This window comes from Phyllostomus hastatus, unplaced genomic scaffold (assembly GCF_019186645.2).
Source record: "Phyllostomus hastatus isolate PE091 unplaced genomic scaffold, TTU_PhHast_1.1 phas_contig_64, whole genome shotgun sequence".
Classification (NCBI taxonomy): domain Eukaryota; kingdom Metazoa; phylum Chordata; class Mammalia; order Chiroptera; family Phyllostomidae; genus Phyllostomus; species Phyllostomus hastatus.
The window spans coordinates 3,479,445-3,502,783 of NW_025333928.1; the positions used below are offsets into that span (position 1 = coordinate 3,479,445).

Here is a 23,339-nt window from a genome sequence, read left to right on the forward strand (position 1 = left end):
CTTCATGTTTAATATTCTTTCACTAATCAGCCTTTGCAAATGATAATCCATTTTAACACTGGACACTATTAGCTTTAAACAGACACTTCACTCAGCCCTATGCTTAGGCAGAAAAAAATTTGCTCCAGCAGCCAGAGTGAATTTTTAGAAGGGTCTGTCTTCCAGAATTTGGAAAACTTTAGATTTCACTGCTATTATAATTTTCTTATTGTCCTCACTTTTTTCAAAATCATGAGGAAAATATATTCCCATGTTAGCTGTGGTCTGTAGCCGTAATTCAATACTATTAAGGCTGAAAGCTTTTCCTCTTACAAAGTCAAGTGTGTGATTTGGTGATGCTTCTGTGTAATTCCTGTTGCCAATGTTACTATAATCGGGAAAGTAAAAAACTTGAATGTAAACAGCAAGAAAAATGATGATGTCAGTTTTAATGGCCCTCCAAACAGTGATTCAGCAAGTTAGTTACTCACCAGGAAAATATACTCATCTTGAAAAGAAGCAGGAATCTTAGAATTCCATTAAACTAAGCTTTCACTTGCTGACCCATGCAGTGGAAACCTGAATCCTTATTCTAAACTTGTACAACTCAGCAAATGACAATTATAATAGCAGCTGATCTAAAAGAAAATCCAGTCTCTGAAGTCTTTTCACCTTGCTCTCAGGGGCACATTTCAAAGCAAGCGCCGCCATTACCTATACAGAAGGCTCCTGCTGTCCCAGAAAGGATCATACCCACAGAGACCATCATCAGTATTCTTCCATGCCAACTCAGCCCTCTGACAAAAGACAATCTCTTCATCAAAGTGTTTTGTAAAAGCAAAGGGTTTTCTCTTGCCTTTATATGTTTCTAAGAAGGTATGAATAGGAGACCAGAGCCTTCTGAGGTTCAATATTTTTCAGCAGTTTTAATTTAAAAAAGAATGCCCCAGCAAACTTTGATACCAAAAAAAAAAAATCAATCTACCTAAATAATGCTTCTATTGATAAAGGAAAAAAGACCTTATAGTTCTAAGACTTAGAGAACAGGATATTAAAAAGTTGTTTTGGTAGCTCTCTCCAAACGAGGCTTGTTCAGTAACATTAATACAGGCAGATCTCAAAGATATTATGAGTTTGGTTCCAGACCTCTATAATAAAGCAAGTATCCCAATAAAGCGAGTCATAATCTTTTTGCTGGTGGAAAGCCTTGCCTTTTTTAAAAAAACAAAACAGCTGTGTAGTGCACTGAAGTGAAGTGCAATAAAACAAGGTCTGCCCAAAGTGAGGATATTAACAGATGAATAGACAGATGTCTGTACTTGATAAAATTCCACTACATTTGCTTATCAATGTGTTTAACAGGACAGGCATATTCATAAGTTACGATCATTGGAATTTCAATCTATTCCTACCCCACAAACTTGGTTACGACATATATGGTTATGTCAAAGTCCACTGTAATAACCAATGTAAAAGACCTTTGAGAAGCACAGAAGAAATTCCAAATGCAAACTAGCATTAAGGATGTTCAGATCTGTGTTCTTTAAGGTTTCATTAACTTGACCACCTGATGACTTCCTTCTGATCAGAGGTTAGAGAATTCTACGTGTAACCCCAACAAGTTGCATTTGCTTCTGAAGTAGACTGACATATTACAAATGGCTGCTCCTAGCAACCTCCCACAGGAGAAACTGCAGTGTGGACTAATGTACCTGAGAGAAGAGAGCTATGAAAACAGTAATCCTGGATGAGTGCCTCAGTTCAGTCCAACAAATACTAAAATTGAGCTTCTATTATGTGCTACGTATTATGCTAGATTGAAAACAAAACAAACCAAAAAACAAGCCTGTACAGATCTATGCTTCTTAAAGGCAGGGAAGAAAAATATTTAGCTTTTATTATACAAACTGCTTACTTTATTATAAGGAAATGTTGCAACTGCACAATGGTTGTCACATTAGTCCTGGAGAAAGTATCAAACTAGGCCATCAATCCTTATGGGGAATTCTGAAAACAGGCTTGTTAAAATGTAAGCCAAATTTGTCTTGTGGACATAGAGAACATAATGGCCAATACTGCACAGCAGCTGTTAAGTAGCTTCTACTACACAAGTATAATGGTGAACTACTTTGGTTTAAGTGACTGTCCTGTCCACAGTATATTGATTTAAGAAATCACCTTCCCTTTCCCCAAAGAGATGTTTGTTTTATTTTCCTTTACTAAGTGTGAGTCCTTCAACCCTACATTCCCTCCCCCACCAAGTTCAATGATTATCATGGTCATTTAATAAGTATGTAAATGAATGTTAATCTTTAGTGCAAGTTAAAGTTGAAAAAGCTGATTTATACAGAACTGCAGAAAAGGAAGACTGAAAAAAGTTTCTGAGGATTATTCAGGGCAGTGGTTAAGAAAGTTTGTTCTGTAGTTTGGAGTGGAATCCTAGCTCCCCCAATAGCACTATCTACTTCTACCTCCATAGCTGTTGGGAGGATTAAATGACACAGGTGTTAAGGGCCAGTCAGTGCCTGGCACACAAAAAGCGTCCCCCAATAGCAGGTTCCTACCATTAATATGCAAAATAAGGGGGACCTGTCTCCAAATTGAAGTCTGTCTAAGCTTCTTGGCTGGAGACACAGCATCAGCAAGTTTTTAACCGACAAGCCTGAGTGAGGGAAGAGGCAGAGGGAGAAACGCCCTCAAGTCATTTCAGGGCTGGTGACCTGTGCCTAAACAATTCTTCCCGCAACAGTCTAACATGTCACTGAAGAAGCTCTATGCCGGTGGCAACGAAGAGACAGGGTTGGGACAGCGACCGTGACTCCTCATTCTGAGCGTTCTCCCTCTCTTAACTCCAGGGAAGTCACTTGGTCGTTTTGCCCCCGCCTCCCCGCTTTGCTCACTTGGAAAATAGGGCTAACAATAACAACAACAACAACAACAACAACAACAGTTACCCTCCCGCCCCCACCATGTGTGCCCAGGGATTGGCACAGGTCCTGCACAGCGCACCGCCACCCATATCACCAGCGCAGATCCTACCCAGAGGAGCCTGGTGTTTAGAGCCTGGAAAAATGTGGGGACGACTGACCTGGGAAGTGCAGCAGAAGGTATCGGGCGCAGAGCTAGCGGTTCACACGCGCTATGGTGATGGTAACCACTGCACAGCTGCCCGGGCCAGCGCAGAGCCTCCCGCGGAGGGTTGGGCAGGTGCAGCCAGCCCCCACGCCAGGTGAGCCTGGCAATGCCCAGCACCTGGCGTCCTTGGGTCGCAAGCAAACGCAACCTGTCATTCACCGCCCTGAGCCTCACCGGCAGGCCGCCCACCCGCTGCCCACAGCCTCACCTTGCTGGAGGTCCTGGTGGTCGTACCATGACGAGTCGTCCTCTTTCATCTCGAACTCCTCCACCAGGTTTTCCGCCAGCATCTCGGCTGGTTCTCCCGGGGGCAGCGGCCCCCGCCGCCTCCGTCCCTCTTCAGCCACTGCCCCGGGCGCTCCGCTGGCCCCTCCGCCCTCCGCCAGACCCGCCCTCGGGCGGGACACTCCGCCGAGTCACCTGTCCAGAGCCTCCTGCCAGCTCGCCTCGTGCCTCCCAACAGCCCAACGGACAGCAATCAGGCCAGACAGCCCCAGCCGGCTCTCAGACTCGGTTCCTCGAGCCGCAGCAGGGCCCAACGTGGCACTTCTGCAGAGCCCTCCCCGACCGGGTCTGCTATTCAAACCCGGCGATCCCTTGGCCAATCGAGAGCGGGCCCCTGGTCGAGCGGCAGCTAGTTCGTCCAATCGCGTCTCAGTGCAGGGTCGCGTACCTTCCAGTCTAAGGGCAAGAAGCCAATGGAAACTCTGGAGAAAATAAAGAGGGCAGGGAAAAGCGTTGAGTGACCCAAGGCCCCTCCCCCTTCTCCGCGTTTAGCTGTAGTAGGATCAAGCTCAATAGAATGCGTTTGGAGTTGGCGCTTCTGCAGTGGTTGTCTGGCCTGGGGGACAGCCAACCAACTGTCAGGCTTTGTGGGCAGGAAGGCGGGATCCGGGGGATCCGGATCGTGGCTGTTGTCTTGGGTCGTCTGTCTTGCAGTCGGGAGTGCCGAGGGTGCCGGGAACCTGAGATCTTCGTGTCCGTAGGCCTTCTGGTCTTTTTGACTCCCAGATTCTCTCTTCTTGATGAGGGAAAGTTAAGGTGGTGGGTCGGGAGTTTAGGGCTGCCACACATTTTCTCCTTGACGTCTGGGAATTGTACTCGCTCCTAATGTTAAAACGGGGGGCCCCAGACCCACTTGAGAACCTGGGAGCGCAGGGGATGCAGTGGAAGCTATCTCCTTAGAAAAAAATTGTAAGCAACTTTGCATTAGACTTTTAAAAGGTTCAGAGGCCCCAAGTTAAGCCTCTGCAATCATGACATTGCACCTGGAGAGAAGAGAATGTAGAGCTCTCTTTTAGAGCAGAATGCCAACAAATACATGTGGAAAGAATAATGGTGTTAGAAGGTAATAATCATAATAAAAGAGGAATGGTAAACTCACAAATCCCTTTCTGCTGAATCCAGGTATCCTGAAAGGCAACTTATTACTGATCTACGTTTGCTAGGTTAAAAAAATAAGAAAGCTAGGTCCCATATAAAGTCGTTGCTGCTTTATTGTCAATATTCTTGTAGAGACATTAGTCCAGAGCCAAAAGAAAAGAAAACCATCTTAATTTCAGAGTTACTACAGCTAAAGCTCTTTGGAAAGAGAGATGGTTGGATGTAGGATTTGCTGGTGGTGATATGTGGAATCTGAAGGGCTAGAATCATGAATCTGATCTTCCCAAATTGAAAGTGCTAGCTTTTTTTCATCATGGCAAATAGCTCATTTTGACCCCAGATCAAAAGGGAAAGTGTATTGAAATATTCTTTTAACATTCTCTTTCAGAAAGAAGTATCTGGAGAATGAAAGTTATTGATAGCTTGAAATGACCAAAAAAAAAAAAAAAAAAAGTCACACTCCCTGGCAGGGTAGTTCAGTTGTTTAGAGTGTAGTTCAATGCGCCAAGGTTGCAGGTTACATCCTGGGTCAAGGCACAGAAGAAGCAACCAATAAATGCATAAATAAGTGAACAACAAATCGATCTCCTTCTCAAATCAATACATTTTTTAAAAATAAAGCCATGCTTTCTGCCTTTTGATATTAGTGAGTTCTTTTTAAAGAGCTCTATTGAGGGAAAGTTTTGTTTGCTTTTTCCTGGAAAAGCTTGGATAAAAACTGCATTAAAAAAAGATGTTAACTTTCGATGTTAAAAGCCCTGCCTTGGAGGGGTCACCAACATTCTTTTGGAGTCTACTTAGTTATAGCCTACAAGTAATCATGAGTAACCTCTTCAGCAACATAAATATTTGGTTTAGTAGTAGGTTAGTGAATAACAACCCTGATGGTATTTAGTGTCCCTGCCTAGCCTAATCATGGCACCATTTTGCTACTTTTAAACTCTTTTGTGTCCATGGCTTGGTGGCTCAGTTGGTTGGAACATCCTCTGATGCACCAAAATGTGGTGGGTTCAATATCTTGTTAGGGCACATAACTAGCCTGTGGGTTCAATCTCTGGTCAGGACATGTATGGGAGGCAATCCATTGATGTTTCTCTGTTGCTCCCTTCCCCTCTCTCTAAAATCAATAAGCATGTCCTTGGGTGAGGATAAAGTAATAATAATAATACAAAATTTTAAATGTGTTTTGGGTGAATAAATTAAGAAGTTCTACTCCAGGTTCCTACTGGAATAATTTGAGAATATTTTTATAAAGACTTATTTGTGTTTAAAACAAATTAGTAGTGGAGAGTATAGTAATTAGCTCAAAGGATTGGATCTCTGTCAAACTTCAAGACATTAGAACCCCCCATAGATAACAATTTTATAAGTCTATAATAGTGGTCCTGGATATCTCAAATTTAAAATGACACTTTTATAGTAATTTTTAGAATGAAAATATTTTGCTTTTTTAAAAACTTAAGCTATGTCCCATTGTCATTATCCTATCATAATTGAAACACTACCATTTACAGTTTTTAATTTATCCTTTTCTAAATATCCAGAGAAAATGTCATATGATATTTGCCTTTCTCTGACTGGCTTATTTCACTTAGCATAGTACTCTCTATGTCCATCTATGCTGTTGCAAAAGATAAGATTTCCTTCTTTTTTTTATGGCCATATGATCTCACTTATGTGGAATATAATAAATAAAGTAAACTGATGAACAAAATAGAAACAGAGGCATGGACACAAGACATAGACTAACAGCTGCCATAGGGAAAGAGGGAAGTGCATGAAAGAAGGTAAATGAATAAGCCGAAGAACATATGTGAGTAACCCATAGACAGAGACAAAAGTGTGGTGATAGCCAGAGGGAATGGGAGTGGGGACTGGGTGGAGGTGGGAAAAGGGGGGGAAAAAGGGACATCTGTAACTGTATCAAAAATAAAAATAGATGAAAACAGTTTCAGCCAGGATGGAGGCGTAGGTAAAAACCCTTTGCTTCCTCGCACAACCAAAAGGAGGACAACAACCATTCTAAAACCAATAAACAACCAAAAGTGCCAGAAAATCAAACTGCATGGAACTCCAACAACCAAGGAATTAAAGAAAAAATCAGCCATACTGGTAAGGTGGACCTTTTGGGCAACTCAGAAAAACCACAACAAGGTGGCTGAGGCTGGCTGCCTAGCTCAGCAGAGCTGTGGGGGAGGGACTGACTTAAGGGGAAAACTGGAACTCAGAGCTGACTCTGGGCTAAGGCTGAGGTTGCTGCAGTGGAAGATACTTCCAGTCTGACAGGAGAGCGTGTTGGAAAGTGCGCTAGAGAGAAGCAGGCAAGCTGCATTGTTCCCTCTCTGGCCCCTCCCCCCCAGGCAGCCCCCAAAGCAACAAAGAGGGTTGCCCTACCTGAGTGAATACCTAAGGCCCCGCCCCCTTACAACCTACCAGCTGCACCAAGGCAAAGAAATATGGCCCAAATGAAAGAACAAAGCAAAACCTCAGGACTAAGTGATGAGGAGATTGCCAGCCTATCTGATGGAGAATTTAAAGCCCTGGTAATCAAAATGCTCACAGAACTGATTGAACTTGGTCGAAAAATGAAAGATACCCAAAATGAAATAAAGCAAAATATTTCAGGGAACCAACAGTGACAAGAAAGAAACCAGGGTTCAAAGCAATGATTTGGAACAAAAGGAAGAAATAAACATCCAACTGGATCAGAAAGAAGAAACAGGAATCCAAAAAAAAATGAAGAGAGGATTCTTTGAGACAACCTGAAACATTCCAATATCCAAATCATAGGGGTGCGAGAGGGAGAAGAGCAAGAGCAAGAAGTTGAAAACTCATTTGAACAAATAATGAAGGAAAAGTTCCCTGATCTAGCAAAGGAAATAGACTTCCAGGAAGCCCAGAGAGTCCCAAAGAAGTTGGACCCGAAGAGGAATACACCAAGGCACATCATCGTTAAGTTACCCAAGACTAAAGGCAAAAAGAAGATCCTAAAAGCAGCAGGAGAGAAGGAGACAATTACCTACAAAAGAGTTCCCATAAGGCTATCAGCTGATTTCTCAAGAGAGACCTTACAGGCAAGAAGGGGCTGGAAAGAAGTATTCGAAGCCATGAAAGGCGAGGAACTACATCCAAGATTACTCTATTGAGCAAAGCTATCATTTAGAATGGAAGGGCAGCTAAAGTGCTTCCCAGATAAGGTCAAGTTAAAGGAGTTCATCACCACCAAGCCCTTATTATATGAAACATTAAAGGGACTTATCTAAGAAAATGAAGATCAAAAATATGAACAGTAAAATGACAACAAACTCACAACTATCAACAAATGAACCTAAAAGAAAAGAAAAACAATGCAAACAAAAACTAAGCAAACAACCAGAACAGGAACAGAATCAGAGAAATGGACATCACACAGAGGGAGTTCAGTGGAGAAGGGGAAGGGTGGGGGGAAGGTATAGGGAAGAGGAAGCATAATTAGTAGGCATAAAATAGACGGGGAGAGATAAAAAATGGTATAGGAAACAGAGGACTCAAAGAACCTGTATGTACAACCCATGGATATAAACTAACGGGGTGGTGGGGAATGCTGGAGGGTTGGGAGGGTAGGGTGGAGGAGGGATTAAAGGGGGTAAATTGGGAAAACTGTAATAACATAATGAATAAAAATACTTAGAAATAAATAAAAATAAAGTTAAAAAATAAAAAAATGTCATAAATTTCCCTGACATCTTTTGTTTTTTAAAATCTGTTCCTAATTTAAGCAGATTAAATAATTAGATAGTCATTTGGCAATGAGGACAAAGCATAAAATCCAGTTTTAAAATTCCAAGAAACACTACTTCATTTTAAAAAAAAATTACATATTAACTTCTAGTCAAGATAGTGGCGTAGGCAGACATGGCTTACCTCTTTGCACAGCCACATCGGTATTATAACTAAAACATAGAACATCCATCACTCAGAGCTGTCAAAAATTGAGTTGAATGGAAGTCTGGCAACTAAAGAATTAAAGAAACCACATCCATCCATCCAAACTGAGCCAGCAAGCTGGTACCATATTGGAAACTTCATCAACCTGGCTAACACTGTCAGCTTACCCAACTTATGGGTCCAACCAACCTCCTTTTCCATATGAATGATATGAATGGCTAGTCTTGGCTCATTTTTCAAAACTTCCTAAATCCTATCAAACAAGCAACAACCAGACTCAGTGAGCCCCAAGCCCAGCACTGGCAGCAGCCAACCTAGGTTCACAGCTTGGCTTTGCCTGGGATTCTCCAAACCCAGCACAAGTAGCAACCATCTCATATTGCTTTATACCTCAGGCAGGCTGGTCCTAGGCAAAACATAGGTGGGGTATGACCTTGGCCTGCACCTCTTGGGAAACTCCAGGGCCAGTGCACCCAGTGGACAGCTACAGACCATTTCAGAATGTTACAGAACAGACCCAGGGGGTGGGTGTGAATGATATACTATTACTCAATGGACCCACCCTTGTGCTCTGCTCCCCCGCCCCTTCCTAGGTTTGCCTTGCTTGCTGCCAGGGAAAGACATCTCTCAATGCCAGAGATTGGTGAAAAGGAAAGGGATTATTTATTTAAAAAGTTATACAGACTTAGAGCAATGACTTAATGCCTTCATTAAAATACCAAAGTCCTTTAGAATACCCTCAAACACACACAGTCCTTCCTTCTCCCTCTATACAGTCCTGGGTACCATATCCCAGGAAAAGTAGAAGTCTGTGGTTCAGGCAGCCACTCAGTTCCAGCACCATCAGCTGTGTCGCCACTGCGATCTCCATTAATCCAAAACCATGTGGCACCTTCTCAAAGCCCACCAGTAAGAGTCCTTTCATCCATTTTTCTTGCCAGCAAGGTTTCTCCTGCTTCCTAAGCCACGTGGCAAAAGGGAGCACCCCAAAGCTGCACAGTCCCAACTTTTGCCAAAGCCATGTGGTCCCAAAAACCTGCTTGGCTACTGCACCTGGGTTTAAATCCCAGCCCCAATTCTTCCTCTGCAGCCCCATTTGTGAATGTTCCCACAATCATTTATACCTGCCAGCATTCCCATATTCTTCCAGCTTTACTGGGCTGCCATGGGAAGTCTGGGCTGGTATGGCCCCATGGCACGGAGCCAATCATCTGCAAGCTTTTATGCAGGTGCTATACCCAGAAGGAGATACTTCTCAGTTACATCATGGGTTGAAGTCACTCCCATCCCGCTGGCTCAAAGCATGGCCATTGCTATGTAACATATCTATGAAACTAGTTAAAGGTTACAGATATGTTAAATGACCGTTGTAGAGGTTATCTGCAAAACTGTTGCTATTCAAAACAACTCTCAATGGCTCTGCTCCATGCATCCCATCCCCCAGCTCAGAGTTGCGGGGATGAGGACATCCTATGTACATATATTTTTTCTAATATTTCCTGGACACCCTGAGTTCTGGACCCCATTACAAATGCCCACTTGCCCACACCCCCTTGGCTGTACCCTGTTACAAGAGCACCACCACCATACCCCTGCACAGCTGATCCTCTAGGGAGGGTGGAGGTTGGTGGTAAGTGGTCACAGCCAATCCTTGCAGCTAACTGGCTTGGGTAAATCCCTCCCATTGGTCGGCCAACAGCAACCAAGGCTCAACTAAAAGAGGAGGGTGTACTCAGCCTACACGAAAGGTACATTTTAAGTACCCAGTCTGGGTGATAAGTGAAAGGATAAAGTCAGCTCCATTTGCTATTATGGCACCATTTGCCTAGCTGGCCTATGACCTTGTTAAACATGACTGCCATTTTACTCTTCTAAGCTTATGTCCCCAGGACTGGAAATTACTGGAAAGCAAGAACAGAACTAACTGTTCCCTACAACCACAGGCAGAATATACCATTGGAACAAATGGCAGCCTTCTGTTACAGTGCCCCAAGAGCCCAGGGGCCATACAACAGCAATCCCCCATCCTTTTTTAATCCTTTTATAATCCAATAAAAGCTCAAAGCTACCACCCCTCAGTGCTGGTGTATCTCTCCACACCATACTCCTCTCATGGTGCAGAATGAATAAAAACTTTATTCTCTACACTTTATTCTCTTTGTGAATTCTCTCACAGCCTCCATCATGGATCACCCTAACAATAGGGGAGGCTGTACCACTGGACCTCACAGGACACCTACTACATTAGGCCACGCTACCAAGACACAGAGTCAAAGCAGTCCTACCTAATACATAAACAAACACAGAAAGGCTGCCAAAATGAGGAGACAAAGAAACATGGCCCAAATGAAAGAATAGATCAAAACTCCACAAAAAGACTTAAATTAAATACAAATAAGCAATCTATCAGATGCAAAGTTCCAAACACTGGTCATAGGGATGCTCAAGCAGCTTAGTGAGGACCTCAGCAACATAAAAAAGATCCCATTAGAAATGAAGGATACACTAATTGAAATAAAGAAAAATTTACAGGGAAACAGTAGACTGGATGAAGCCAAGAATCAAATCAATGATTTGGAACATAATGAAGAAAAAAACAATCAATCAGAATAGAAAAAAAAAAAGAATCCAAAATAAATGAGGATTGTATAAGTAGCCTCTGGCACAAATTAATGTAGTACAACATTTACATTATAGGGTTCCAGAAGGTGAAGAGAAAGAGCAAGATAGTAGGAATCAACTGGAGGGTATTATGCTAAGTGAAGTAAGCCAGGCAGTGAAAGACAAATACCATATAATCTCACCTATAAGTGGAACCTAATTAAGAAAATGAACAAATGAGCAAAATAGAACCAAAGATGTGAAAATAAAGAACAACCTGACAATGTCCAGAGGGGAGGGGGCAAGGGGTATAACGAGGGAGAAAAGGGAAAGGGTCAAGTCAAGGAACATGTATAAGGGACCTATGGATGAGGACAATGGGGTGGGGATTGACTGTGGGAGTAGGGAGTGAGAAGAGCATGAAAGAGCAACAGTGGGAAAAATTGGGACCATGTGATTGAGCAACAATAAAAAAATTAATAAATAATGAAAGACAACTTCCCAATAGGTGAAGAAAATGAACATGGAAGTGCAAGGAGCACAGAGAGTCCCAAACAACATGGATGCAAACAGGTCCAGACCAGGACACATCATAATTAAAATGTCAAAGCTTAAAATAAAAAAAGAATCATTTAAAAAATATATTTTACTGATTATACTATTACAGTTGTCCAATTTTCCCCCTTTTATTCCCCTGCACCCTTCACACCCCCTCCCATCCACATTGCCCCCCTTTAATTCATGTCCATGGGTCATACATATAAGTTCTTTGGCATCTGAATTTCCCATACTATTCTTAACCTCCCCCTGTCTATTTTCTACCTACCATTTATGCTACTTATTCTCTGTACCTTTTCCCCCTCTTTCCTCACCCACTCCCCTACTGATAACCCTCCACGTGATCTCCATTTCTGTGATTCTGTTCCTGTTCTAGTTGTTTGCTTAGTTTTTTTGTTTTTGTTTTATGTGTGGTTGTTAATAACTGTGAGTTTGTGGTCATTTGACTGTTCATATTTTTAATCTTATTTTTCTTAGATAAATCCCTTTAACATTTCATATAATAAGGGCTTGGTGATGATCAACTCCCTTAACTTGACCTTATCTGAGAAGCATTTTATCTGCCCTTCCATGAAAGCTTTGCTCAATAGAGTACTCTTGGATGTAGTTCCTTCCCTTTCATGACTTGGAATACTTCTTTCCAGCCCCTTCTTGCCTGTAAGGTCTCTCTTGATAAATCAGCTGACAGTCTGATGTGAACTCCTTTGTAAGTAACTGCCTCCTTCTCTCTTGCTACTTCTAACATTCTCTCCTTCATTTTAATCTTGGCTAATGTAATTATGATGTGCCTTGGTGTGTTCCTCCTTGGGTCCAACTTCTTTGGGACTCTCTGAGCTTCCTGGACTTCCCGGAAGTCTATTTCCTTTGCCACATTGGGGAAGTTCTCCATTATTTGTTCAAATGAGTTTTCAATTTCTTGCTCTTCCTCTTCTCCTTCTGGTACCCCTATGATTTGGATGTTGGAACATTTAAAGATGTCCTGGAGGTTCCTAAGCCTCTCCTCATTTCTTTGAATTCTCATTTTTTCATTCTTTTCTGGTTGAATGTTTCCTTCTTCCTTCAGGTCCACATCATTGATTTGAGTCCCAGTTTCCTTCCCATCACTGGTGGTCCCCTGTACATTTTCCTTTATTTCACTTAGCATAGCCTTCATTTTTCATCTAATTTGAGACCAAATTCAACCAATTCTGTGAGCATCCTGATTATCAGTGTTTTGAACTGTGCTTCTCATAGGTTGTCTATCTCTTTGTTGCTTAGTTGCATTTGTTCTGGAGTTTTTATCTGTTCTTTTATTTGGGATATATATATATATATATATATATTTTGTCTCTAAAAGCCTGTTATGTGGTAAGGGGCAGAGCCTTAGGTTTTAACCAGGGTGGGGCAATCCACATTGCTGGGTTGTGATGCTGTATGTGGGGGAAGGGTCTAAGAGGGAACAATGGCACTTGCTTTGCTCTCTGATGGTTTCCAGTCACTTCCCCCACTACCCACAATCAAATTGGGCTCTTCTGGTGCTGATTCCTGGGTGGGTGGGTTTGTGTATGTTCTAGAACCCTGTGAGTCTCTTAATCCAGCTCTCCTGTGGTGCTGGGAGTTTCTCCCACTGCTGTCTCAACCCCCAGAAGTGTTTTCAATCAGAAGTTTGAGGCTTTATTTCCCCACACTGGAGCCCTGGGTTGCACGATCTGTCTCGCTCCCCAGTTGTTCCTCCTAGTTTATCTGCACATGAATGTTGGACTGCCTGCTCCACCAGCCACCACCTCACTTAATTTGCCAGCTGCCCCCCTTAAAGCCAGCTGCAGCCTTGCTTGCCCCACTGCACAATCCGCCGCCTCACTGGGTCCGCCAGCCACTGCCTTGCCGTCACCACTGGGCTGCCCATCTCTGCCCCACCTACTGGTCTGAATAAATGTTTCTTTTTTAACTCCTTGGTTGTCAGACTTCCATACAATTCAATTTTCTGTCAGTTCTGGTTGGTTTTTGTTTTTAAATTGTTGTTGTCCTTCTTTTGGTTGTGCGAGGAGGCCCAGTGTGTCTACCTACACCTCCATCTTGGCTGGAAGTCTCAGAATTTTTTTTATCGTTGTTCAAGTACACTTGTCTCCATCCCCCCCACTACTCCTCAACCCAGCCATCCCACCTCCCATCCCTGATCCCACCCAACCTAGGTTTTGTCCATGTATCCTTCATAGCTGTTCCTGAAAACCATTTCCCCCTTCCCCCCATTATCCCCTCCCACTTCCCCTCTGGTTACTGCCAGTTTGATCTCAGTTTCAATGTCTCTGGTTATGTTTTACTTGATTGTTTTGTTGATTAGTTTCCACTTATAGGTGAGATCATATGGTATTTGTCTTTCTCCACCTGGCTTATTTCACTTAGCAATGGTCAGAATGGCCATCATAAACAAATCAACAAACAACAAGCATTGGAGAGGATGTGGAAGAAAGGGAACCCCAGTGCACTGTTGGTGGGAATGTAGACTGGTGCAGCCACTGTGGAAAACAGTATGAAATTTCCTCAGAAAACTAAAAATAGAATTGCCTTTTGACCTGGCAATTCCACTGCTGGAATTATATCCTAAAGAGAGAATCTTGAAAGCAGCAAGAGAAAAGAAGTTATTTACCTACAGGGGAATCCCCATAAGACTGTTAGCTGATTTCTCAAAAGAAACTTTGCAGGCTAGAATGGGTTGGCAATAAATATTGAAAGTCATGAAAAAGCAGGGCCCTACAGCTAAGATTGCTCTATCCAGCAAAGCCATCATTTAAGTGACTCCCAGATAAAGTGCTTCCCAGACAAGCTAAAGGAGTTCATCATCACCAAACCATTATTATATGAAACGTTAAAGGGACTTATTTAAGAAAAAGAAGATCAAAACTATGAATAATAAAATGGCAATAAATACTAATCTACCAACAATTGAATCTAAAAATCAAACTAAGCAAACAACAATAGAGACAGGATCATGGATACAGAGAGTGTTTTGATGGTTGCCAGATGTGATGGTGGAGTAGGGGAATGGGTGAAGAGGTGAGGGGATTAAGAGTACAAACTGGTTGTTACAGAGTAGCTATGGGGATATAAAATACAGTATAGGAAATGGAGTAACCAAAGAATTTATACTCATGACACATGGACATGAACAGTGGTCCTGCCCAATGGGCCTGAGGGAATGGAGAAGTGCTGTGTCAAGGGGTGGCAAAGGGGGAAAATCAGGACACTTGTAATAGCATAATCAATAAAATATCACTTAAAAATATATTTTCATAGATATATAATATTTGGGTGGCATAGAAATGTGTGCCTAATATATCTTTATTTTATAGTTCTGTTCACTTTTTTTCCTTGCAAAGCCAGTGTTAACTTTCACTTGATGTTTGTGTTTTAAACAAAATCTGTGCTTCCTAGTTATAAAATTTTCATGTGTGTATTTTAAAATTGTTTCTAGGGTGATTAGGCAAGCTTCCTTTTACTTGTTTAACCTGCCACTAGCTGGTATGTTTGATGCAGATTTACTGAAGTTCAACCAACAGTGAGTAATTTATTCAAATATGAGCTACAAGAAATATTGCATGGAAGTAGGACCTATGAGAGTGTCTATATATCAGTTATATTGCCACTGCAAATCACACATCTGAGAGATGATCATAAGAGCATCATAGGGAATCAGAGAGCAGAACATAATAGGATATTCAGAATTGTCTCCCTGCTTGTGAAAGTACATGATTTTTTATCCCTCAGGTTCACACAGCCAGTGCTGCAACAGGGATAAATCTCAGAAACCAAAGTAATATTTCAGATAGTTTTGTCCTGTAACTGCAATATGCACTATTACACTGGATAAAACAAAATGACCTTTGCTTGTGACACTGTAAGAATTAAAATTAAAAATCAAGTTTCATTTTTTCTTTTTTACTTGAAAAAGTAGAAGCTGATAAGGAGGGGTTATGTTTTTGGTGGGTCTATAAGTGTTTTAGGTCAGCTATAACATTGATTCGACTGGCAAAAAATTTCTGATACTGTGCCTAATTTCATGGGAGAGGCATGTATTTTTAAGATGGGCACATTATTAGCTCTGTAGAAACATTTAGACTAAATGGCCTTTTTATTATTATATTTTACTGATTATGATATTACAGTTGTCCTGATTTTTCCTCTTTTGCTCTCCTCCACACAGCAACCACTACTCTCTCAGGCAATCCCCACAACATTGTTCATGACCACGGTCACTTGTATAAATTCTGTGGCTACTCCACTTTCTATGCTGCACTTATATCCCCATGGCTATTCTGTAACTATCTATTTGTACTTACCAACTCCTTCACTTCTTCAACCATTCCCCCACAACCCCCTCCCATCTAGCAACAATGAAAATGGTCTCTGTATCAATAATTCTGTCTTATGCTATTTGTCTTTACTTTGTATGTTTTTAAATTTAACTGTTGATAGATACATATTTATTGCCATTTTATTGTTCATAGTTTTGATCTCTTTTTCTTAAATAGTCCCTTTAACATTTCATGCAACAATGGTTTGGTGAAGATGAACTCCTCTAGTTTTCTTTTGTCTGGGAAGCTCTTTATCTGTTCTTCCATTCCAAATGATACCTTTGCTGGGTAGAGCAATCTTGGCTGTAGGTCCTTGCTTTTCATGACTTTGAATATTTCTTGCCAATCCCTTCTAGTCTGCAAAGTTTCTTTTGAGAAATCAGCTGACAGTCTTACGGGAATTCTCCTGTAGGTAACTGACTTCTTTTCTCTTGCTGCTTTTAACATTATTTCTTTATCTTTAAACTTTGGCATTTTAATTATGATGTGTCTTAGAGTGGGCCTCTATGCATCCATCTTGCTTGGGACACTCTGTGTTTCATAGACTTGCATATCTACTTCTTTCACTAAATTGGGAACGTTTTCTTTCATTACTGTATTTGTTTGTTTATTTAGTTGTTGTTCAATTACAGATGTCTCAGTTGTCCCCCAGTTGCTCTCCCCTGCCCCGCCCATGTCCCCTGCTCCAATAGTCAATCCACACCTCATTGTCTCTGTCCATGGATCCTTTATACATGTTCCTTGACTTGACCCTTCTCCTTCATTCCCCCATAATTCCCCTCTTCCTGCCCCTCTGGTCACTGCCAGTATGTTCTTTATTTCCATGTCTCTGGTTCTCTTTTGCTCCTTTATTTGTTTTGTTGATTAGGATCCACTTATAGGTGAGATCATATGGTATTTATCTTTCACTGCCTGGCATATTTCACTTAGCATAATACTGTCCAGTTAATTTCCACTTTCTTGCTCTTTCTTTTTGCATTCTGCCACCCCTATAATGTGAATGCTGGACTTCTTGAAGTTGTCCCAGATGCTGCCTAACTATCTTAATTTTTTTGGATTCTTTTTTCTTCTTGTCTTTCTGATTGGCTGTTTTTTGCTTCCTTGTGTTCCAAATCATTGATTTGATTCTTTGCTTCATCCCCTCTACTGTTGTTTCCCTGTAAACTGTTCTTTATTTCAATCACTGTAGTCTTCCTTTTTGACTAGATCTTTTTATGCTGCTGAGGTCCTCACTAAGCTCCTTGAACATCCATCCTTATAACCAGTGTTTTGAACTCTGCATCTGATAGATTATCTCATCTTCATTTTATTAGATCTTTTTGTGGAGTTTTGACCTGTTCTTTCATTTGGGCCATGTTTCTTTGTCTCCTTGTTTTAGAGCCTCCTTGTATTTATTTCTGTGTATGAGGTAGACCTGCTATGACTCTGTGACTTGGTAGTATGTCCTAATGTAGTAGGTGTCCTGCAGGGTCCAGTGGCACAGCCTCCCCTATCAGCCAAGCTGGATACCTGAAGTGCACCCTTTGTGTAGGCTTAGTACAGACCCTTCTTGTAGTTTAGCCTTGACAACTGTTGGCCAGTCAATGGGAGGGATTTATACTAGCCAGTCAGATCAACAATTGGCTGTGACCTATGGCCACCAACCTCTGCCCTCTGTGGAGAGTCAATTGTGTGGGGGCTGGGTAGTGGTGCTCTGAAATGGCCTGTAGGTATCCACTGGGCTTGCTGGCCCTGGAGTTTCCCAGGAGGTGCAGGCCAAGGTCATCCCCCACCTGTGTTTAGCCTGGGTCCACCCTGCCTGAGCTATAACGCAATCTGAGATGGCTGCCTCTTTTGCTGGGTTTGGAGATTCTCAGGTGAAACCAAACTGTGAATATGAATTGACTTTTGCTAGTGCCAGGCCTGGGGGCCCTTAGCAAGAGGTATGGGGGACTGGGGCTCACTGAAGCTGACTGTTGCTTGTTTGAGAGGATTCAGGAAGTTGTAAGACCTAAGCCAAGATGAACCATTTACATGGGAAAGAAGCTTGGGTGGGCTGTAAGTTGGGTGGGGCAGAGTCTAAGGGGATCTCCAGGGCAGGGCAAACAGTATAAGCCAGGTCAATGGAGTCTCAGAGGCTGAACCAGCCGGCCTGCTCTGTGACTCTGTAGGGGCGGGGGGTGGGGGGAAGGGTTCAGTAAAGGGGCAATGGTCTCTGCTTGCCTTGAAGACAGACTCATCAGTTTCTCCCTGTATGCCCCTGGTGCCTTTCAAGCTACTACCTTGGTGCTAGAGCTCATTAGGAGTGAATCTGAGTAAGTCCATGTGTGGGTTCTTTAAGAGGTACTGCTTGAGACTCCAGAAGTCTCTTTCTCTGACTCATTCCCCACTGGTTTTTACAGCCATAAGCTGTGGGGACTTATATTCCTGGGAGCATGGGGTAGGGGTGGGAGTACTTGTTCCCAAGATATCCCTCCTGAATTTTTATCCACCACACATGGATGTGGGCCCAGCCTGTTCTGCATCTCCACCCCTCCTACTAATCTGGACAGATATGGTTTCTTTAATTCAGTAGCTATCAGACCTCCATTTACTTGCTTTCTCCCAGCTTTGAGTGATGGCTGTATTACAACCCTTGTTGTAATTTTGATGTGGTTATGCCAGGAGGTGAGCCATGTCCACCTATGCCACTGTCTTGACCAAAATTTCCTTTTTCTGTATTAAAGATTTTATTTATTTATTTTTAGAGAGAGGGTGAAAGGAGGGAAAAGTAGAGGGAAAGAAACATTGAAGTGAGAGAGAAACATTGATCTGTTGCCTCTCACACACCCCCAACCAGGGACCCTGGCCCAAAATGCCAACATGTGCCCTGACTGGGAATTGAACTGGCAACTTTTCGGTTTGGAGGCTGGTGCTCAATCCACTGAGCCACACTAGCCAGGGCTCTTTTTTTTTGTTTGTCTGTTTAGATGCAACTTACATGGAGGAAAGATTTGCGAGTCCAGTTGCTTGATTTCCTCTTTATAAAATTTCTATAAAATTTCAGGGGGTTATTGCTAAGTCATATTTGCCATGATGAGCAGCAAGATGGTTCCTTATGGTTCAGAACCATGTCTGTGCCCCTAGTGCCCAGAAAAGTGACTGGCTGAAATCACTTTTAAAAAATGAATAAATTAACACACAGTAACTTTGGTAAACATAATATAACTCTCAAATGATTTTTTAATGTGTGTGGGTATAAATAAATAAAATGTCTCAAACAAAAAGGGAGGAGCATAATTTACCAAATGTACTGCTTATTCAAGGTTCATATCAGCCTTGTTGGTAAGTATTATTGACTCAACAATATTCTTTGATTGCCTACTATTTGTCTGACACTGTGATGAAAGTTGGGAATACAATACAGCAGGTCCTGTACAGAGTCTTCAGATCACCTGATGCTCTTCATTCCTCTAAATCACACTCTCTATGTGCAGACTCCTGACTCTCTGGCTACTCTTGAGGACCCATGATTTTCTGCTCCCATAAGTTGTACTCTTACCACAAATGAGCACTTTTTGTTTCAAATCTGTTTATGTCAGATGCCCTTGTTATTATAATTACAACATTTACTTACACTTACATTTTATAAAGTTAGGAAATATAAGTGTGGAATGAAAGTTATTTCTATATGACTTTTGGTCAAGGTGTTGGCATAGGTAAGCATGGCTCACCTCTCTTCACACAACCACATCAAAATTACAACTAAATTATAGAACAACCACCACTCAAAATGGGCAAAAATTGAATTTAATAGAAGTCTGACAACTAGGCAAGCCACATCCATCCAGACTGGTAGGAGGGGTAGAGATGTGGAACAGACTCATACAATACCCATGTTTGGTGGATTAAATTTGGGAGGAATATTTTGGGAATGAGGAGTCCCAGCCCCATACCAGGCCCCTTAGCCCAAGTCTCCAGTGTTAGGAAGATAAGTACCCATAAATTCTGGATCCAAAACCCAGCAGGGATTGAGTCGGTAGAAGAAACTTCTGGTGTCCCAAGCAGCTTATCTTAGAACTCACACATGGACTTATACAGACTCAAACCCTGTGAGCTCTAGCACCATGGCAGCAGCTTGAAAGGCACCAGGGGCATTCAGGGAGAAACTGAAGTGTCTGGCATCAACTCAAGAGCTGGGGGGCAGCTTTATCCCAGACAGAAAGGCAGGCAAAGGATATTGACCCTTTTCTAAACCCTCCCCTCAAAGAGCCACAGAGCCAGCAGTCTGGTGCCATATCTGAGACTCCATCACTCTGGTTAACACTGTTTTCCCCACCCTGGAGATCCCCTGAGACTGAGTCCCACCCAACTTACAGTCCCACACAAGCTGTTAACAGAAACTCTTCCATAAAAATGGCTCATCTTGGCTCATGCTTCACAACTTCCTAAATCCTCTCAAACAAACAATATCTGGCCTTAATTAGCCACCAGCTCCTGTACAACTTGCTAAGTGGCCCCTGGCCTGGCAATGGCAATATCCAGTTTAGAGTCACAGCTTGGCTTTGCCTGGGATTCTCCAAGTGCATCAGAATAGGCAGACATCTCAGATTGCTTTATAGCTCAGGCAGAGTGGCCCCAGACTAAATACAGGTGGGGGATGACCTTGGCGTGCACCTCCTGGGAAACCCCAGAGCCTACGTACACAGTAGACAGCTACAGACCTTTTCAGAGCACCACTACCCAGCCCCTGCACAACTGATTCTCCACAGAGGGCAGAGGTTGGTGGTCAGTGGTCACAACCTGGCCTTGTAGCTGACTGTCTGTGGTAAATCACTCCCATTGACATACCGACAGCACTCAAGGTTCAACTACAAAAGGAGGGTGTACTCTGCCCACAAAAATGACACATTTTGAGTACCAGCTTGGCTGATAGGGGAGGCTGTGCCACTGGACCCTGCAGGACACCTACTATATTAGGACATACTACCAAGTCACAGAGTCATAGCAGCTCTACTTAATACATAGAAACAAGCACAGGAAGGCTGCCAAAATGAGGAGACAAAGAAAAAAATGGTCCAAATAAAAGAACAGATCAAAACTCCACAAAAAGAACTAAACCAAATGGAGATAAGCAATCTATCAGATGCAGAGTTGAAAACATTGGTTATAAGGATAGATGCTCAAGGAGCTTAGTGAGGACCTTAGCAGCATAAAAGAAAGAAGACTACAGTAACTGAAATAAAGAACAGTTTACAGGGAAACGACAGTAGAGGGGATGAAGCAAAAATCAAATCAATAACTTGGAACATAGAGAGCAAAAAACAACCAAACAGAACAAAAAGAAGAAAGGGGATTGTTCTCAATTTTAATGTCTCTGGTTATATTTTGCTTGCTTATTTGTTTCATTGATTAGGTTCCACTTATAGTGGAGATCATATGATATTTGTTTTTCACTGCCTGGCTTATTTCACTTAGCATAATGCTCTCCAGATCCATCCATGCTGTCACAAAGGGTAGGTGTTCCTTCTTTCTTTCTGCTGCATAGTATTCTGTCATGTAAATGTACCACAGTTTTTTGATCTATTCACTTACTGATGGATAGTAAGTTAAACTTTTAAAAACTTTTCACATGTATAATTTTATATTTTTATATATTACCCAAATTCTAAACCCAGTGTGGGCATGGGGAAAGGGTCTACTATGGAAAATAATTATAGGGGTTTTTTATGTAAGAAATGATTATGATTTTAACTCAAAATCTAAAAAAAAGAAGAAGAAGAAAAGGGAATCCACAAAAACCAAGGATAATGTAGGCAGCCTCTAGGACAACTTTTAGTGTTCCAACATATGCATCCTAAGGGTGCCTGAAGGAGAAGAGAAAGAACAAGGAATTGAAAATCTATTTGAAAAAATAATGAAAGAAAACTTCCCTAATTTGGTGAAGAAAATAAACATGCAAGTCCAGGAAGCACAGAGATTGCCAAACAAGATGGATGCAAAGAGGCCCACACCAAGCCATGTCATAATTAAAATGCCAAAGGTTAAAGATAAAGAGAAAATCTTAAAAGCAGCAAGATAAAAGAAGTTAGTTACCTACAAGGGAATTCCCATAAGACTGTCAGCTGATTTCTCAGGAGAAACTTTTTATACTAGAAGGGACTGGCAAGAAATATCAAAGTCAAGAAAAGCTGGGACCTACAGCCAAGATTACTCTATCCAGCACAGCTATTCCTCAACAAGAAAAATCTAAAGAAATTCATCATCACCAAGCCATTAGTATATGAAATGTTAAAGGGACTTATTTAAGAAATAGTAGAACATCCAAATTATGAACAATAAATAAATACATTTTTAAATACGTATTTATCAAGAATTGAATCTAGGAACTTCCAGCCAAGATGGAGGAGTAGGTAGATACACTGTGCCTCCTCACACAACCAAAAGGAGGACAACAAATTTAAAAACAATAAACAACCAGAACTCACAGAAAATTGAACTGTATGGAGGTCTGACAACCAAGGAGTTAAAGAAGAAACATTCACCCATACTAGTAGGAGGGGTGGAGACAGGCAGCCAGGACAAAGAGGAATCATGGCAAGGCAGCCACTGGAGGACCAGGGTGGGCAAGGTGGCAGCTGGTGGACTGAGCAGTCCCACACTTGTGTGCAGGTAAACTGGAAGGAACAATTGGGGAGTGAGACAGACCATGCAACCCAGGGTTCCAGTATGGAGAAATAAAGCCTCAAAACCTCTGACTAGAAAAACCTGTGGGGGTTGAGGCAGTGGGGGAAATTCCCACCCTCCCAAGAGAGTTTGTTGGAGAGATCCATAAGGTCCTAAAATGTGCATAAACCCACCTACCTGGGAATCAGCACCAGAAGGGCTCAATTTACTCGTGGGTAGTGGAGAAATGACTGAAAGTCGGCAGAGAGCTGAACAAGCAGCAGTGGACCCCTCTTGGACCCCTCCCCCACATATAGCATCATGAGGCAGTAATGTGGGTTGCCTAGACCTGGCAAAGACCTAAGGCTCTGTCCTTTAGTACATAACAGGCACACTGAGACAAAAAAGAAAATGGACCAAATGAAAGAACAGTTCAAAAATTAAGGCTATGCCAAGTCAAATAAAGGAAAATGTACAGGGAACCAACAGTGATGGGAAGGAAACTGGGACTCAAATCAATAGTTTGGAGCAGAAGGAAGAAATAAACATTCAACCAGAAAAGAATGAAGAAATGAGAATTCAAAAAAACTAGGAGAGGCTTAAGAACCTATGGTACAACTTGAAACACTCCAGCATTCTGGTCACAGGGGTGCCAGAAGAAAAGGAAGAGCTAGAAACTGAAAACTTACTTGAACAAATAATGAAGGAGAACTTCCCTAATCTGGCAAAGGAAATAGACTTCCAGGAAGTCCAGGAAACTCAGAGGGTCCCAAAGAAGTTGGACCCAAGTAAGCACACACC

General features: G+C 42.1%; 1 protein-coding gene across 1 annotated transcript in view; it reads right to left on the bottom strand.

The window, feature by feature from the left end:
* Positions 1–3,672, bottom strand: part of CDR2 (cerebellar degeneration related protein 2) — a 31,563-nt gene extending 27,891 nt beyond the window's left edge. The window contains exon 1 of the mRNA XM_045849350.1: positions 3,323–3,672. Within this exon, the coding sequence (XP_045705306.1) occupies positions 3,323–3,404 (82 nt within the window). The 5' untranslated portion in view covers positions 3,405–3,672. The remainder of the gene's footprint in view (positions 1–3,322) is intronic.
* Between the last annotated feature and the right edge of the window lie 19,667 nt (positions 3,673–23,339).